The following is a 19875-nucleotide window of genomic DNA, read 5'->3' as shown; positions in this document are numbered from 1 at the left end:
CGCAGTAGGCGTACGTTTAACATGTATACGTCCACGCTAATACGTATCTGCTATGATAAATCTCCGATTTCTTTCCGCTCTATACGGTGGTTCACTGGCCGTGACAACAGGCTGCTCAGCACGAGTTCGCCAATATGAACCGGTCTGCGGCAGCCGCATTTCGACTGAGTCTGGAATGCCAAAGCGCCCGCGTACTGTGACTTCGGTGGTAGTTAAAAAACCTCAGGAAATATAATTTGATGCGGAGTCCTCTAGTGCGGCATGCCTCATGGTCTGCTGTGTTGTTTTGGCACGTAACGCTGTCTCAATCAGTTGATAACGCGATAGCATTAGAAGCGCCATGAGGCCAAAATGCGTCGTCGGTCATAAACCTCACCCATTGGATGGGGGGAGTGACGTCGCCAAATCGGAGCATTCCTATTGGCTGGAGACAGGTGACGTCAGCAGACGAGAGAATTCCCATTGGCTGGAGGAAAGTGACGTCACCCCAACTGAAGTTGCGTCACTTCCGGTAAAGGTTCTATCGCACTGCCGACACGTAATGGAGTTGGGTGCCCCTGTGGACTTCTCAATTCAGCAGCTTTCTCGCCGGGGCGTTGTGAACGTCGCAGGCACCCTGATGGCGTACACGCTGGTGTCCACGTGCGTGCTGCTCCTGCGCTACCAGCCGCGCACCAAGACGCTGGTGGAGCTGCTTCCGGAGTCGGTGCGCTCCCAGTGCCCGACGCCCAGCAGCGAGGCGCCGCCCTCCATGGTGCCCTCGCTGCGGGGGCTCGGTTTGGGCGTCGGATCGGCGCCGCCGCTGGGGGCCTCCACCACCACCATCCGCACCAAGAGGACCAACCGCGTGGTCACGCCCGACAGTGACGAGGACGAACGGAGAGGTATGTAGTATGCACACACGCCGATCACTCCCCGACCTGCTCGCGCCATCTGCCGAGCACATCTGCACTGCGCATGACACATGCAGATGTAGTAGTCACGTTTTCTGAAGCTGGTTGAGCCCGACACACTTTCTACCTTACGGTGTCGGATATTATTAGGATGCGGCTGCATTTGCAAAAGTGTCATTTTTCGAGACAGGACTTCCCGGAAGGAAGTTGAGGCGTAGCATGTCATGCTACCGTACTAGTACACATCACGCTATACTTAGGAGAAGCAGTAAGGTTTTACTCTGCATGCAGGTGGACTCAGTCCCGAAAGAAAGCTTACCTACAGAAAACAAGGCACGGCTTGGGAACATTATAAGCAGATTCCTCCGATAATGGGAAAATTTACCAGGCTCCGAATTTCAGCGCTTAACTTTGCCGGGGACGCGCCGCCCGCATCTTCGACTTGTCATCCACCACTCCTTCATAATCTGCTTTGTAGGTCGAGGGGTTTATTCCTTAATTTACTTTACTTTCAACACGGTGGCAAGACAGGCGAGTTGGTGATACATACTTCTGGGACATTAGCGCAAAAGACGAAGACAGCAACGACAGCGTTGGTGCTGTTGTTTTTGCCCGTACCACACCCCTCTACCATCAAACTATGGGCAACGGCTGGCGATGCTTAGATTAGATCGTAGAATATATCCCCCTCCCCATATTAAACTCACTACAGAAGAAGCCACATTTTGGAGGCGAATACAAACGAATACCTTCCCTAACCTGTACTTGTACAGCTTCATTCACCCTTCCAAATACCGCCCCTTCTGTCCATGGTGCGGCGAAGAGCCTACGCTGTTTCACATTTCCTGGAATTGTCCCCAAAAACCACCTCATCCAAAAACATTACAGACATCATACGAGCAGTGGGAGGCAGCCCTGACCAGCAATGGTCTGGAGGACCAGTGTCGCATCATCAGACTGGTCCAGGCATCCGCCCAAGCCACCGGAGTCCTGAACTGAGGAGTCCGCCTACCTGACTCGTAGAACACCTCAATGAAATAATAAATGTTTTATTTTTCTCTCTCTCTCTTTCCTTACTGTCCTCGTCTTTTGCGCTAATGTCCCAGAATTACTTTACGTTACTTTGTGCATGCTACATTGAAGAAATAGGATGAAATAGGAAGAAATAGGCATTAGCCCTTGTAATCGGCTGTTATTACTCTGTAATTATATTCCTATTTAGTTGTCGCCTTAACCATACACATCAGTTGCTTTGAATATATCCAAGCAAACTTTTGCCAACGCTTTTGTCGGTTCCTTGGGTTCAGGTCCGAACTGCTCGCTTGGTCTCAGTTGAATACGAGGGTCCGAAGGAGGCACCCATCGAACGTAATCTAACCATTGACCGCGACGCTGGTGCAGGCGACGGCACCCTTCACGTGCAGCAGCAGGAGGGCTACGGCTCGATGCTGGAGGCCCAGGAGAGCATTGAGGAGGACATGTTCCAGCAGCCCACCTGGTGGGAGACCAAGACCAAGCAGCTCGGATACCTGCTGCCTTTCCTGCGCGGACATCCCGGACCGGCCACCGACAGCTCGGGCATGAAGGTATCTATCCTCAGCAGCAACGCCACCTTCGTCATCAACAACGTCAGCCGGATTACATCCACTGTGGGACAGGGGTGCCAGCCGCAAACACACTATCTCTGCAGATTTCTTAATCCGGTCCCTGCACATTCCTCTACATCACCTCCGGCTAAGCTGATGTTCTTCCGGTTAACGAGCTATGTTTTTTTCTATGGATTGCACACCCCATCCAAATCCATTTCCTCTTTCTGATTTCTTCTAGTGCATCTTTACTTCGATTTTGTTCTCTAGTAAACGCTGTATCCTTTCTCTGACTCTTGATGTTACTGCTAACATTTCCCTTCCCATAGTTCACCGTTCCGCCCTTTAGCTAATTTGAAATTGATATTGATTTTTTAAGGAAAGGAAATGGCGCAGTAATTGTCTCACATATCTCGGTGGGCACTCTAACCGCGCCGTAAGGTAAGGGAGGAAGGTGAGAGTGAAGAATGAAAAGAGACAAAGAGGTAGAGTTCCCTATGTAGCTAATTTTAAAGGTTTCACGTAGCCTCCAAAGTTCAGCCCCGGTTCTACTGTCACTTGTACGCTTAGACAAATGTTTATCCTTATTGCTTTCACAACTCGACAACCTGCAATGTTTCTTTACGCTGAACATTACTTCAAATTTCTTCGCATTTATTTTTAACTTTGCCGTTGTACTTTCCATGTTTGGGTATTTAATCGTGGGCTTCAATTCACTCCCTGAGATACTTAGCAGCGCCGCGCTACGATCGCGTCTTGTTTGTTTGGGCTCAAGGACTGTAGCATTGACCTTTCGATTGCTGCTCTTCGAGTAGAACGGCTGCAACATTTTTATTCCTTTGTTTGAATGTATGCTGCATGTGCGGTTCTCACGGATTTATGCAGTCAACAGAGGCACACAACGCTTTTTTAGAGGGGCGGTTAGAGGCGGGGGACGCGAGAGGGGGGGGAGTTTTTAAACCTTTTTCGTCAAAAAAGAATGGAGGCCAATGTGTTTTTCCGAAGGAAGATCAAATTTCCGAAGAAAGATTCCGAAGGGAAGATTAATCTATAAAAGCAAATGCGAATGGAAGGAGATAGCTAGTGCTATCAAAACAACTTTCGAGTGTATTCCTTAGAAGTGTCGACGCGGACTTATTGTATAAAATAGCTTTAACTGCACTGTTAGAAACATCGCAGAAAAGACGTGAACGACGAAAAGGAACACTTACATAGAGTACCTTATCTGGTAGTAAGCGCCCATCCTGTCTGTAAGTGTTCCTTTTTGTCGTCGACGTCTTCTTTGCGCCGTTTCTAACAGTTCAACATGAACCAACTATCCCGAACCAGAACATTAATCGCTATAACTGCTCAGGCCCACATTGACGCTATTGCAGTTCGGCCCCGCAACGTCGCTGCTTTTTGCGTTTGCGAGTTTCGTATTTCTGTTGCTCACGTCACCACGAACTGTCAATTGCAGTTACAGCACCACATTTGTCACATAAATGAATTGAATGCTGATTCTTGCCAATGCAAACTAAAAAATGCTGGATCTTCTCGCCGGTGGCGGTTGCATTTTGGTTTCGGGTTGCTTTCCGTCTTTTCTCCTCCAACTTCGCTCTCTCTACCGGTCGACAAAAAGAAGGAAAACGTTTTAACTGTATTTGTTCCTCTTCTGAGCCGTCTGTCGTGTCTGTTCAGTTCCGCTCCCTCGTGTCCTGTGCTATAGGTCTTGGATGTCACCACTTTGTGAAATGTGATGGCAAGCGTTGTCCCGCTCTTCGACAAAATACATCGAGCCCACTTATAACGAACCTGACGGTCGCGCGGATTCTGTTCGTTGTATCCAAATTTCGCAGTATGTGGATATGCCACATTAGTGCCAAAAATACGGGGAGACAATAATGGCGTTTATATATCATTGAAAATTTCGTTGTACAAGGCCACTTCTTCAAGGCAGATCCTATCACGGTTCTTCCAAACCCTCTCCAGCGCGGTGAAGTTCCTCTCGCCGAGACCCTTGCTGCCGATTAGCTGTTTCAGGATCAGGGTATACTCGTGTAACTAATCCCGGTCGAAGCGCGCGTGGGAATTGGTTGTAAGTCGAATTAACAGAAGAGGAACTATAGGATCAGCGGCACTCGATGAAGCGGACCGATGGTCCTGCTCCCCCTCATCTTGTCATGGACCTGCGCCTCATCCCGTGCCTCACTAGCGACATCTCTGTTCCCTCGTCTCCAATTCTCGACAAAGTTGTAAAGATCCCGCAAGGAAGCTAGCGCAGGGAAGCGTAAATTTTTTGAGTGCGAGGGCGAGTTTACGGTGCCTCCTGATTCGCTGTAACCGAGTTTGTTTGTTTGTTTATAGGGGTTTAACGTCCCAAAGCAACTCAGGCTATGAGAGACGCCGTAGTGAAGGGCTCCGGAAATTTCGACCACCTGGGGTTCTTTAACGTGCACTGACATCGCACAGTACACGGGCCTCTAGAATTTCGCCTCCATCGAAATCCGACCGCCGCGGCCGGGATCGAACCCGCGTCTTTCGGGCCGGCAGCCGAGCGCCATAACCACTCAGCCACCGCGGCGGCTTAGTAACCGAGTTGCGGGGCCACGGTTGTTCATTGCAGTTGAGACGCAGTGCCCTTGCCCTAATGCATATTTTGACAGAAGCACCCCCTTTGTTCGTAATAAACGGCCGTTCGTTACAAATGCGTCCGCTATAAGTGGGCTCCACTGTATCCCGACAGTGCAGCCGTCCCTTCGATCTCTCCCGACGCCATTCATCTTAACTCTCGCACAGAGCGCGGCAGCACGCCTGTAGAAGCCATCCACACAATCTACTTTTTGCGCTGAGGTTTCATGATTCAGTTCTTATTGCAGCAGTAACCATGGTTACATAGATAATGCCTGAATACGTGCATAACACACAGTGCCTGCTGCGGCGTGTTAGTTTTCTGCCGAGAACGCAGAGATCTTAAATGCCCACGGTTTTAATGCTGTAATGTTCCCCTGTGGGTTCTTGCTGAACGCAAACTTAAAATCATTTCGCAAGTTCATAGAGCTTTTTTTTTTCTAGCGTCCGCTCGAATGAACGGCAGGGTCAGATAACAAATTCTCAACAAGTACTATATCCATTTGCAACCTTTCTAGTCTTCTGTCACACGTAGCTCCGGAAGCTTAGTAGCAAGGTTTCCGGTTCTGCCATATCCGCCAAATTGCCTCCAGCAACGCACCGACTCTAGTTTTGTTCTTCGATTCTTTTGAACATTGCGTGGCTCGTACGACGTGCAGCGCGTGCGCGGACGTTGACAGAAGACAGAAAACAGCTGCATTACACTCGAACTGTTCATTGGGCTAACTTGGGTTCGCAAACAGAAGCAACCAGTCGGTTGCTGAAGCAAGTGTGCTGGGCGCTCGTCGAAGATCATAATCACTGCCACTCTCGGTCGCGCTCGATGTAAAGGTCACAAAAAACTTTCGGCTTAAGGCACGGGAAGCAATCTCGAACACAGCAGAAACTGCTCCACGAGGTTAGTATCTTTCCTGAGAAAGTTGGCAGCATATCACGCAGCAGTCAAAGTGATAAGGCCACGTGCTGGTAGCACTAAACAAAGAATGTGGCAAAACAAACACCACGAATTTTGCTGTAGTATGTCGTTGCACTGACCGCGTTTTAGTGATGCGATAAAAATGGAGGGAAAGACAAAAACCGTGGTTACTGTGTCTCGTGCCAATTTTCTGCCCATTTTCGAAGCCTCTCGTAACCGAATCGTGTGCGTCGCAGGTGATGAAGCTGGTGGGCCTGCTGTACGTGTTCGCCATCGCCTTCGACCTGGTCATCGTGTGCGGCGTGGGAGCCCTGGAGCGCGGCAACGGCTTCGTGCTCGTCATAATGTTCGCCTGCCTCGCGGGCATCCTCGCCTCCGTCTTCCTCATCGCCAAAGAGCCGCAGGCCAAGTGAGCGAGACGCACACATTAGGGAGTTTTAGCGAAGCTGTGCTGCCGTACGGCGCCTAGCTGCCGTTACCCATTGGCGACATCGAGAGGGTAGATGAGGACGCGCAACTTCCACTGCGCATGCGCAGGAGACATACGGCTAGCCCATAATTTGTCTATGCTTGTGCGTCCACGCTGTGCTAAAACTCCCTATTGCCTTCTTAGAGACGAGTACTCGCGTTTGGTCTCGCTATCACTACACCGCACCCACCTTCGGAGTCACAGCAGCAGCTACCAACAACGCGCAAAGGATATTTGCCGAGTAATGGAAAACTGGGAAACATGTCCGATTTGAGCGCTTGCATGGCATGCATTGTCTTTCGTTTTCCTAGCTACTGCGATCTTGCTGGGAGACTTTCCAGCTCTTCATCGTACTGATAGCACCGGGAGGCGTTAATACGTACAGGACTTGAAACCTTTGTCAGGTGGTCTCTGCCGACAATGTCAACATATGTCGTGCCTTTGTTTGTCGATTTTTTGCCAATGCGCTAGCGATTGCTTTCTACCTTTTTTATTGTTGGAATTTTCAGGTTCTCTGAGACAGCAGATATATTGGGCTTATGTCGCGAGGTGAAAAGCAACACAAGGGCGACCCTGACTGTAAACAAATCCAACAGACACAGCAACTTCATGCAGTTCGGGCTACCCGAATATTGCGTTCTTAGTGCATGAAGGCCGAATTGCGTTTGTTAGAGAATTCCTTGTAGTAAGGAGCAAAATCTCCTTTCCGCACCAACAAGATAAAGGAACTAGTTACAAACTCCTCAATTCGAACCAGAAACGCCATGGTAATGCGCGTCTCACATGCACAAGTGCCTCATCCTCAAATGCCATTTATAAGAACCGGCAACTTTTAACACTCCTCCCTCTGTGAATGCCTTGGCGAGACTCGCACCTTTGTTAGTGGTGTATGCGTATGAAACACTGGACTTAATCAAATAGCTCTGATTAGTTATTACAGTTAGTTTTCAGTATAAACAGCTCCAGGAATTCTAGACCTAAAACAGCTCGTTTATCAAGACGTCAAAGAAGTACTTACCTTGTAGCCCTGTTCCACAAGCTACACAGTCTTCATACTCTATCGCTCGCTGCATTCCAGCTGACAATCAACAGGTTATGCCTGACGTTGCTTCCAGATGTGACCTGAAATTCAAGGCTCCCGGTGTGCCTGTAGTGCCAGCCATAGCTGTCGTAGTCAACATCTACCTGATCTTCAAGCTGTCTGTGCTCACCTTGGTGCGGTTCATCGTGTGGATGGTCCTAGGTGGGTGGTCCGTGCAGGCGATACCTGCCTTTCTTTCTATTTTTTTATATTCACCGCGTCTACTGTCTGATACGAAGCTAAACTGCGCTACTGAAGTTTATTTAGCTTCAAGAGGCGGTCTTAAAGGAAAGAGACTCTCCCCATTTCCAAGCGAGTGTAAATTTGCTTCGGGTAAACAGCTTTGGCCCCCTTTTTTTCAACGACGAAAGCTAAAGTAATGTATTGCGCATATTGGGTCATGCATACTATAGCCATACATATGAGGGGAAATTTTTGTGCTAGGAATTCGTTCACTCATGTCTCTTATGAACTGATGCTGCTGAACAACATAAGTGATTAGTGATAATCTGCCTTACTCAAGAAGGCTGGAGTGGCTCAGTGGTTATGGCTGCTCGGCAGCTGACCCGAAAGACGCGGGTTCGAGCTCGGCCGCGGAGGTCGAATTTCGACGGAGGCGAAATTCTAGATGCACGTTAAAGAACCCCAGGCGGCTGAGATTTCCAGAGCCCTTGACTACGGCGTCCCTCATGGCCTGAGTCGCTATAGGACGTTAAACCCCACACCCATAAATCTAGAAGGCTGGACAACACACCAATAGTGAGCAGCTGAAACAGATTTTTTTTTAATTCTATGTCACAGGCTGCAACCGTTCCCTGGGGCGCGTCTTTGGAGAAAAAAGAGTAGTAGCCTGTCTCGTCGTTACGTGTGGCTGCAACCACGAAATGCAATGCGGAAAAGGTGTAGCACGTTCAAGGGTAGCGACGTACAGTCTCCCGTACTACAACCACATCAAGAGTTAAATACAATAGGCGGACGGGATTTTACGCAAAGCGTATAAAATCGCGCTTCGACTACCCCATAGCACCTCAACTGACAAGCTCTTAGCCTTGGGACTGCACAACACGTTCGAAGAACTACGGGAAGCGCAGCTCGTCGCGCAAATGCGCAGACGGCAGCAGACTCCCACCGGCAGAGTTATCTTGAAGAAACCGGGCTACACCGAGCAAATTCGGGAGATATTGCGAACCGAAACGATCCCCTATGAATACTGCAGCACGCTCAGAGTGGCACCTATACCAAGAAATATGGACCCCAACCTCCACAAAGACCGCAGAGAGGCAAAAGCCGACCGCTTACAGAAAACACACGCATCCCAGGATACAACAGTGTACGTGGACACTGCCACATACGCCATGACCAGGGGACAAAACACCAACAACGCAGGGGCAACTGTAGTCAACCCGGAATCACACGGGATTACCAGCGCCTCATTGCAAGACTGCACGATAGCCGAGGCAGAAGAGGCGGCCGTAGCTCAAGCGGCAGCGGAGGGCTATCGGATTGGGCGGTCACTGACAATTCTTGCTGACTCAGAAGCAGCCTGCCGCAACTATCTTTGCGGCAGAGTTGGTCACAGAGCACTCCGCATACTCCACTCTGTAGGCTGCAAGACACAACAGACATATCCAGAACCGATCAAACATAAGATCATCTGGGTACCAGGGCACACGGGGGTGGCAGGAAACCAAGATGCGGACAGGATAGCTCGGGGATATACTAACTACCGAGCATGCAACGTCAATGACCTTGAGGAATCCCTGCCAGTACCTCAGGTATACTCGGTCATACTAAACAACTACAAAGGCAACAGGATACGGTACCCCCCACCGCACAAATCCTTAAACAAAGAAGAAGCTGTCCCATGGAGACAACTACAAATGGGGTCATATCCAAACCTAAGCACACTAAGTAAAATCACCCCTACACTTTACGAACACAATTGCCCGTAGTACCATGAAACACCTACACTACATCACAAAATGGGCATGTAAAAATGTCGACGTCGTTCAAATTATACCAAACCCAAGTGCGGAGCAATGGGAGGCTATGCTCTACAGCGACTGCCGCGATGACCTGATCGGTCTGATACGGCGAGCTCAGCTGACGGCAGCATCCAGCGGAGCCCTGGTATAGGTGCAACCGATCGTTGCGGAGATGGACTCGTCTGAACCGAACAAAAACACTTGCGCTAGACCTGAATAAAGTTATCCTATCCTATCCTATCAAGTATGGGTCCTATCTGTTCACGTTAACTTCCTGAACAGCACATTCCTCCCTTGGTTCATCGCCTTGCGCGGCAGTGGTGTTGACTCGGAAGTCGTGCGGTAACTTTCGTTCGAACGCACACAGTGGGAACCACTGCAACAGCTGTAACAGCCACAATGCTATGCGTTGCCGATGGTAGCCCTAGAAATCTTCGCCGTACCACTATAACAGCTGTAACAGCCACAATGCTACGTGCTGCCGATGGTAGCCCTAGAAACCTTCGCCGTCATTCGAGAACGTTCGGCGGGCTGCGCGGAGTTTCGTTTCTTTTAGTGTGCTGCCAGCTGGATGTCATTCGGACGGAAAGTTCCGGAATATTAGGATTCACGTTCGGCCTCAGGTTCGCCGCATTTCCGGACGATGTTCACCTGTGATTGCTGAGAACGGCAGCTAAAAGCATTTCGTGCTTAAAAACTGAAATTTCAACAGGTTGTCGTTCGTCCACGATAGGAGCAGGGCATGATGGAAACGGCACGGAAGGTGGATTAAAGCAAGACGTATGCATACGCGTATGCATACGTCTTGCTTTAATCTACCTTCCGTGCCGTTTCCATCAGGCCCTGCTCCTATCGTGGACGAACGACAACCTGTGGACAGAGACTTTCTAAGTGTTTCTTATCCCATCATTCACCATCCCTGTAGCGCTGAATATTTGTCTGTGTGTAAAAAGAACAAAAATTACAGCAAGAAAAATAGATATCGCCACCATGACTTAAAGGATATATATGTTGTTCGACTGCTGAGCATACGTATTGGGGTTGTATTCCAACCGCGACAGGCAAGCTTCTGGGAATGCGAAGTGCACAGTCGCCCATGTATTTTGGTGCATATTAGAAAGCCCCACGTTTTCGAAGTTAATCCGACGCCTTCCGTTTCGGCTCGACTCATAACCCATTGCTCGTTTAGACCTTAATGGTTTACTGACAATTACTAATGTATATGCAAAGGCATAATTCTGACTCTGGTTCCGCTTCGTGTGCTGGCGCAGGCATGTTCATGTACTTCTGCTACGGCATCAAGCAGAGCAACCTGGAGTCCCTGATGGAGGAGCGCATCGAGCTCAAAATACCCACGCAGGGGTTCACGCTGCAAGCGCCGCCGGTGCCGCCGCAGCAGCGGCAGCAGCAGCCGCCCTCGGCGCAAGAGATCAGTGCCAAGCTGGCCGACGTGGCCAACGGGAGGCCTCCGCCTGTGCCACCCAGACCCTACGACGAGCAGCCGCCCCCAAATCAGCGCTGGCAGACCTTCGAGTGATCCGGGCACGGCACTGTGTCTTGCGGAGGAGCCCTGTCGTCGCTGTGCTGACCTCGGGTCGAGGAGCAAGGATTCGGGCCCCTCGATGTCGATGTCCAGGAGGTTGATCGAGATTGACAGCCGCTGTCTAAAGTTTAGAAACTACTGTGGCTACACAGTCAACCCAATGAGCTTGCATCTAGAGCCTTTGGCCGACGAAGCCGTTTCCAAGAGGTCCGTTCTAGGCCCGTTGAACCTCGAGTTCGGTAACCTCTGCGGATCACGATCGGGTTGCTACTAATGGTTCGCCAGTTAGAGCGAGCATTTCTAGTGGTCTTTAGCTCTCTTGGAGTGAGCTTTTTTGTTGCATGTTCTCAACTGCAAGCCTAAAGTATTGCAAACACTTCGGAGAGCAGAGTTTCAAAAGACGCCCTCCCACAAAACTCCTTCCGCAATGCATTCCCCTCACTGGGGCGTCCTTCTATACAAAATGTGTCGGCACATCAAAACTAAAACAAGCACAAAAAATAGTAACGCATCCTTTTGCTCCTAAGTGCACTTTAGCCCTTTACAGGATAATGGGACGTATATGATGTACCACAGTATATGCTCCACTATCCCATAAACGGTCCAAGGGCCTTGGATGATCTGATTGTACCTCTGGGCTCTCGACTGAGGTGCAGCCCCAGAAACAATCAGCTCTCTCTCGACAGCACTTTCCCGGCGAAAGCTTTTCACCACCCAGGGCAGCATAAACTTTGAAATAATGCAGGCAACGGAGGCGAGGTCAGTGTTCTTCGGGTTGAAGGACTGCGACACTCTGTCCTGCGGAAGTCATTTAGTACTAAGAACGCCAGAGCTGGTGTAAGCCAAGACGAAGGTGCCGCGCATGGCGACAGGGCAGTGTCTGCTGGTGACCAATCACGACAGTAGGATAGCCTAGGCTCCAGCCAATCCCGAACCATTCTTGCGGATGAGAAGCTTCGCAGATTCGGTACCTGATTGGCCGGGACTATACCAGCAGCGTCGGTAATGCTGCGCAATAATGCTGAGACAGAAGCTAGAGACGAGTCAGTGTCAGGCATGAAGTGAGGTTGAGAAGGAGTCCGTGAGGATGCCATGGGAAACACCACGGTGTTGCCACGGCGTGACTGTCAAGCCCGGATAAACGCCTAACGAAATATACCCACGTCTTCCTGTAGTCGTCTCGAAGAGACAGTAAGAAGCAGATAAACGAGAAACATGCGCGCGTAAGCGCGAATGTATGTGTATAGCTGTACCGACATAACCGCACAATGAGTGTCCGCTTTTAATCTCTATTTCGTGTGTGTAACGTGTTCAGACTCGGCGTTTTTTGAGCGTTGTCTTGGGTTTTTTTTCTTCACGCGTGCTGTTGTATGGTGCTACCGTGCTGCGATGGAATGTCGTGGGTTCGTCCACGTTGCAGTGTGCGTGATGGAGGTTTCTGAGCGTTCTACGGGTTAGTTCACAAACGGCTCTTTTTTCATGAGAATTTAACACGAGGCTTCGTTCTTGTTGCTGTTAAAAGCGAAACGCGAACAGAGAGCAGAAAATGAAGGGTTTTTACGACATTGTCTTGTAGTACTAAGTCGCGGCGCCTCCTAATACAGAAACAAAATATTATATAATGGGGGTGAATCCAATACATAAAGAATATATATGCATTCGTTAAGATGGGCAATTATATTCACACTGGCGCCAGAATCTGATGATTTAGCGAAAGTAATTGCATCACATATCTCTTTGCGATCAGTCGAACATATCAGCTTTTCTAGCGGACTCTCTCCGCAGATTTGAACATGTAGGAAACCGAAGGATGACAAACGCCGCTACATATCGTTTTCAATAGCGTGGGTGATAAAGCTCCAAGCCTTAATAAAGAAAGTTGGCGGCAAGAGTAAAATGAAGCAAAAATCTGAAATTTGTTGCAGAGTTGGTCGCAGTACTGAGTTTTAAAACACTGTATCCAAAAACGGCAGTTTTGCCTTGGATATCCCTTGTCGGTATACCCCTTACAAAAATGGTCTATAGACAGTCTATAGACTTCTTATAGATTCTGTTGCCTTCATATAGATATTAATTCTTGGCTATTCATAGTATATAGACTGCCTGTAGACAAAAGTCTACTAAAAGTGTATGGCCATAAATCTATAGATTGTCTATAGACTGTCTATAACATTTTTGTTGCCTATAGACTGTTCTGTAGGGTTTGTCCATAGATAGTCTCTAGTCTTTATAGACAGAAATCTATGGACTGTCTATAGACTGTCTAAATAATTTTTTGTAAGGGACAGGTAATCTAAGGTACGAGCATTTGGATTAAATAACATTCAACATCGCTAATAGCAGACACCACCCGTTGTTTGGTGTTAAGCCTGCCACATATCAACTATGACTTTCAGTGAAGAGAATCAAACATTATTAAACGTGCCAGAGCCGACTGATAATGCTTAGAAATGCCATTTCATCCCAGCTGTTTCTTTCTACATCGCATAAAGAACTCCTTTTTTGATGAGATAATAAACCTTGATATGTTCAATGTGACAGCGTTAAGGATCCCGGTCTGTAGAAAATCTGGCATCGACGTTGTCGACGTTGTGAGCGAGAAAGCAGGCGTCACACCTGCACCTAGATCACGTGAACTTGCGAAGGCGTCAAAACCTATACCCACCATGGCAGGTGGCAGTTAAATTAATAACCAGTCGCAAGTAGTTGTTCGGGGAGATCAAGCTGGGTATCACAAACCCCACCGGTAGCTGTGTTTTAAACGCCATCTATCGGGACAGTGGCGCATCGCTTATCCGCTGCACCACTTCACCGGAAGTGGTATGGGGGCTCCCCGCTATCTATGAATGTAAACTAGAAAATGGCCGTATCTGTGAAGAGATGCGCAAAAAGGACCCCAGGCCGTTGCAGGGACCGATTAACACTATCGCGTCATAGCCTTAAGGCGGAGCTTAAGTGTCCAGTCATGTTTTTGACCCGTCTCGATATGAGCCTATTAAAAATACGCTCAACTGCGACTACAAGAAAGTTCGCACCGAACAACCATAAAAACAATTTTCAGGCATCAAGGTTGATAGCTGGCGCTTTCAAACCTAAATCCTACAGCGTTTGAAGCTAATGCTTATCTTTTATTTCTTATCGCTACCCCGTTAATAGGCGCCGAGATATACTGCCCGCTGGTTACCAGCCGCGCATGCAATAGCTTTGTTGTGTTCGCTGGGGGTATTTTTGTGTACTCAACACTTCCCTCTGGGGCTACGGCACGAAGCAGCACTATTTATTTTTTATGTAATGTACATATATGCGGAAGGTGGGTGAACGGCACATGCTGGAGGCACGAAATCAGCGAAGGTCATATCCAGGTTGTGATTTCCCGTCGCTTTCAGTTGATGGGGTTCTTTGTATCAGCGTGTGCTCGTGGTTTTCGAAAGCGTGATCGCGTTGTGTCTACTTGTTCTTATCGTTTCCTACTCGCATAATTACTGGGTGCAATACGTATATATGTCGCGCGAGTGTTCGTCTCGCCGGATAGCTCTCTCTCTCTGTTGTGTGCAAGCTATGCGTGCTGTGTCTGTGCTCTTAGTGCGTTTTAGAAGAGCTTCGTTCCCTGCGCGCAGCTCTGAAAATGCAGCCGTGGTTCGCATGCGCTGACTGTTATGAACTGTGAGCTAAAACTCTCTGTAGCACCGTCTAAGACAGCGCAGTTGTGTCATTTTCATGTCCCCAAGATACGTTCGCACTGGTAAGCGATCGCACAGTCAAGGCTTTATATTACTTAATTTGCATAAACCGGACTGCTTAAAGAATATCGCTGTACTCCGTTTGCGTTCTTACTAAGTTATATTTGCCTTAGCATGTATGCTCAGTATTTGCGAAACAGCCAAGCGCATTTAATGCTAGTTAAAAAGACGAAAAGATGGATTCTGAGTTGTGCGATTTTAGAAGTTCGCTTTACGAGAAAAGCATCGCACGTTTCTTAAATGACAAAATACCGTTTTAGAAGAAAGTTTGTCGTGAATTAAGGGAAACAACTTTGCTTTCCAGAAGAGAACTCAGAAAGAATGAGGTCTTGTGCGTTTGTTCAGTACGGAAAATATACCACGGAGTTCGGCTTGTGCCCGTTTAAGATGCCTTTGTGAGGAGCTGACGGCATTGTAATTCAAAACAATTTATGCACAAACTATGAAGACTGAAAACTGTTTAGACCAGCAAGGCTTTACAAATTACATGTTTATTTTGTTCATTAATCTAAAGGTTAAAATCTCGCAATTGTTACGTTATTTTGGGGCAGTAGATGTTGTGAGCCCAAAACAACGAAAACGTGGTCTCTGAATCAAAGGCTTGTCAGAGGATGTTTCTCTGTGACATACCTCAGCTTTCTCGCCCTCCTATAAGAATTTTCAGCTTTCGTAGAAGTCGTCGATTTGGAGAACAAAACGCCGCAAGCAAGTGTCAGCTATCGTGTATTAAGAAATGTAAGGTCTGCCCAGCGTTATTGGCTTTTCTTGGGTGACTGGTATGCGCACCAGTGGCCACATGATGAAAATTTTTGTATTTAAGGTTACTGGTATGCACACCAGTGGCCACGTGATGAAAATTTTCGTATTTAAGATTGTTTTAAATCTTATGTCACGATCTCCGCTGCTACCGTTGAAACTTTGCGATACATTTGCTCTTTTAAAGCAATAATTGGACAGCTATTCGGCAATAAGCGTGTCACCTGTCATGGCGTTGTCATTATTGGCCGTCCCTATTCCATCGGTAGCTGCTTCATACTTTCATTTAAATAACGCTCACAAACTTCAGTTGCAATCGGAAAGCATGTCTTTCAAATAAAACCTGAGGCTGCATCTAGTAATGATTTATTTAGTTTTCATTTCATTTGCTCAGCTGCCATTGGTCGCTTCTCCCGGTGACATATCGGTCGTTGGAGCTGACGTCACGATGGTCGTGGCAGAAGCGCACCCATGATGTCAACAAACACGTTTCATACCCATGTCTCAATGGCAGACCGCCGCCGATGCCGAAGCGCGGCGACGTGTTTAACGCGACTGGCGCCCTTTATCAGCGCTAATCCTGTACCGGCAAAGCAGCTTTGTGACTCAGCCGGACTTGATGAGGAAGGAGGATAGGGTGGCTAGCGGAGCCGCCGTGTCCAGAGCGGCCGCGTCTGCGATTGGCCGTTATCTTGGCCACGTGTTGATTTCGTCACGACTGGCATCACGACCAAACGAAATGAAAACAAAATGAACCGTTGAAAAATACGGCTCCTTAGTTCTTTGTTTATTTCAATGCACATACAACACTGCGAGAAATCACCAGCAATATGAAAGATGGAGATGGGAGTAGATTCAGGGCAAGTCGTGGATTCCTTGGTGCGTTAGCAACATGGAGATGCGGCTATATGCATAGCGCAGCTGTTATTCTGATGTGTTCTTCTGCACTACCCATCCCTGAGCCGCAAACGCCGACTTTTGCATATACTTTGCGCCGAGAATAATGGCGCGTCGCAATAACATGTCCGACCAATTTCGGCTGAATACAGTTTCGCAAAATGTCTTGTCGCAAGCGCCACAGCTCCTGCAATGATGAGGGTACGGCCAATGTATGCCAGCGTAATACAGTAAACCATTCGCCTGCGCGAGCGCAAGGACACGCTCATTTAAAGTGAACAAGTTTGAACTTCGGACTATGGAGGGTTTTCAGCGCGAAGGTGGTGTCCGGCTACCCGAGTGTGAAGCTTCATAGCATATATGCATAGGCTGGCGCCTCTCATTAAAAGTGTTGTTGAGCCACAAATGGCGATTGAGTTCTGTTTCTATACCGACCACATTTGATTGTGAGTAAAATACGTGTTATCTGATGTGTCAAGCTGTGGGAAATTTACATGTCCCTGATTTTAAAGTTGCGCGACATTTCTTAGCTTCTTGCATCAAATCACTGGCACGAATTCACCCCTCTGTTTGGAACATACTGCCTTTCACCGATGGCTCTGTGTGGAGGATGTGTGACCGTGAGTTACAATGTTATGATTTCGATTTTCAAGTTTTTTAAACCATTACATCCGAAGCGTAAGCCGCTTTGACGCTGTCCTTTGCGTAAACATGTACATACACGTCCTTGCTATGTGTGTGGCTGTGTAGCAATGTACGTCGAGTGACGGCGGCGTCTCTGCGTGTATGTGCGCTCACCAAGTGACGGCTGAGCTCCCTGCTCACGTGACACGCCGGCTGTTCATTTGCCTTTGCTTTGCGGAAGCAAAAAAAAAAGAAATAATTTAAGAGTAGCTCGCATTTCCTTCACATCTGTACATAAGATGTTGCCTCCCGTGTGTTTCGAGGCCTCGGTGCACTTGGTGTCTGTGAACGGCGTCGTCGGTCTGTGTGCGTGCGTTTCTTTGCGTCTTGCATGCGTCCACCTGACGTCGACCTCGAATTTGGAGTAAACGTTCCTTGCCAAACGATTATGCTAACTGTGGTTAGTACCTTTCTTTTTTTTTCTTTTCTTCATTCCATATCTGGAAGCGCGTAGCAAATAGGAGGTGGTATAGTTTGCATCACGGGGAATTTTTTGCGGCACTGTACAAATGGATGTACTCCGGGCTAAAACGGCACATCCGTAGGATTTGGTCAATTTTTAACTGTATCGCTCGCGTGATAGCAGCAAACAGATGCGAGGATATACCAGAAGTTATATGTGGCAATGCTACGGTAAGCTTGTTTTACCTCTTCGTCAGCCTGCTACCCTAGTTAGCTATTCTGCACTCACACTTTGTAATACAATCTTCCGGCGTAATCTGATGGTTCGTTCGAAAAGCAATGAGTCATTTCTTAGAGACGTTGGTAAAATCGATTATCTTGAACTGGGGAGGCTGTAATAAAACTAATATCAAACTTTTGGGTCTCAGTGCAGCCGGGAATCACACCGACTTTACAGCGCAATTAATTTCCGTCGTCGGCAGTGCTAAAGCAACAGAAGCATGCTTCAGCTTGATCTTATAAAATTTCGCTTGGAACAGCAATAGAATGTCAGCACATAAATGCTGGAGATAGCACGCAATAACTAAGAATATCGTGCTCAGGAAATAAAGGCCGTGATAATCCCATCACAAACTGCTGGTTAAAGTTTATACTGTGCTTTACTGGAGAATGTGGTTGACGAAGTTACACAGAGCCGACTGGATCCACTTGACACATTGATGTATCTAGCGCAAGTGTTTATTACATGCATGTCATAGGACGTATCATGCTTGTCCACAATACGGCCGTCTGTGCGCTGCTGTGAACGTAATGTGTGCGCCTTCGCTGACGTCTTGTTCAGACTGTTCAGTGCAACGTTGAGCATCAGTTAAGTAACAGCTCCAGCATTAATTGCTTTCAGCGTAGATACTGTAAGGGGCTTGCCGGAGCAAGAGTGACTGATCGGGCTTGATGTTAATGCATAACCAAGTTTTAATGCAAAAAAAAATAGCACGAGAATGTAACATAGCCCAAGGAACATTGAAACTCCCATTGACGTTCCATGGACGTCCTGAACGTCCGCAGGACGTCCAAGGGAGTTCAGTGCCCATTTGGAGTAGAGACAAACACCAGCGCAGCCACCTTCAACGCGTAAGTCGGAGCGGTGGTGTTTGTGTCTTTTATGTCCCTGTCTTGTTGCGTTTTTTTTAATATTCAAACTTGGTTGTCAGAAAGCTAAGCGTATTTTCGGCAATCTAATCACTTCGCTTTGAAATCATATGTGGCTCCGTAGTTGGGGCCTTCATCGAATACAGCAATGAGGCCACGCAGAAAAAAATGTCATTTTTTTTTCTTCCATGTGCGGGGTCACTTATTCGTGCAGTTTTTTCGGGCATTATTTACAATGTTTAATTCTGTGTACCGCCGGTTTTGCTGCGTGTGCTTTAATTATGGCAAGAAACATGGAAATGTGCATCGTTAACATAAGCTGGGTGTTTACAAATGCGCGAATAGATACGCGCGAACAAGAGCGCGCGTGTTTGCGTAAACTGCGCATAGAAATAGCATGGTACTGTCGGCGGTACGTCCAAGTGCTTTTTGGTATTTGTACCCATAGACGTGACCTAGCTCTTGTCGTGTCATGCAGTGCTTCTGATCATAACGCGCTCATTTTGCGCTCAGTTTGATCGTTCAGCTGTTGTGCTTTCTTTTGCCAAAGTGTGGGTCCTCTTCTGCAGCCTTCTATCCGTGGGGTAAACTTGGTTGTCTCAGCAGGAAATGCGCAAATTGGATTAGGAATGTAGATTCACTGATTAGCATCTCAGTTCGTTTTCTGTGTATATAAGATGTGACTCGTTTATTAATCCCGAGAAATTTCACCTGCAAACGGTAGTTATATTTGCATCAGACTCACTTTATTTCGCCTAAATTATATGCTTTCATCCGTCAAAGCTAAATGCGAGCTATGAAGCGGGATATTGGGATGAATTAGACTTAACTCCGGACGACACGTTGTGTTCCATCACTCTAACAGAATTTCGGCCTTGCTTGGGCAGAAAGAAACGCTGGGCTCAATAAAAATTACATGTAGGCCACCGCCAAACTAAGCTCTAAATTTACTTAGCATCTTACTGGCTGACTCTGTAAATAAGAATCAGCAAAGAGGAAATGAACAGAATTTTAAAGAGTTTGCATCGAGTTCATAACTTGTGTGCAGTAATTTGCAGTTTTTCATTAAAGGATCACTGAGGTTAACTCCATCCAATCATTGTTCTCAGTAAAAAATTGATTCTCTTGTGCTTTCTGGCAATGCTGACGTTTCAGCAAACGACA

At 47.7% G+C, this 19875-nt stretch overlaps 1 protein-coding gene across 1 annotated transcript in view; it reads left to right on the top strand.

The window, feature by feature from the left end:
* LOC144120841 (putative cationic amino acid transporter) overlaps positions 1 to 17342 on the top strand; it is a 123887-nt gene extending 106545 nt beyond the window's left edge. Inside the window, exons 9-13 of the mRNA XM_077653599.1 lie at positions 612 to 884; positions 2295 to 2479; positions 6242 to 6414; positions 7590 to 7717; positions 10812 to 17342. Coding sequence (XP_077509725.1) covers positions 612 to 884; positions 2295 to 2479; positions 6242 to 6414; positions 7590 to 7717; positions 10812 to 11077 — 1025 coding nt within the window. The 3' untranslated portion in view covers positions 11078 to 17342. The remainder of the gene's footprint in view (positions 1 to 611; positions 885 to 2294; positions 2480 to 6241; positions 6415 to 7589; positions 7718 to 10811) is intronic.
* The last annotated feature ends 2533 nt before the right edge of the window (positions 17343 to 19875 follow it).

The sequence above is a fragment of the Amblyomma americanum genome, chromosome 2 (assembly GCF_052857255.1).
Source record: "Amblyomma americanum isolate KBUSLIRL-KWMA chromosome 2, ASM5285725v1, whole genome shotgun sequence".
Classification (NCBI taxonomy): domain Eukaryota; kingdom Metazoa; phylum Arthropoda; class Arachnida; order Ixodida; family Ixodidae; genus Amblyomma; species Amblyomma americanum.
This window is presented reverse-complemented; position numbering and strand designations above follow the sequence as displayed.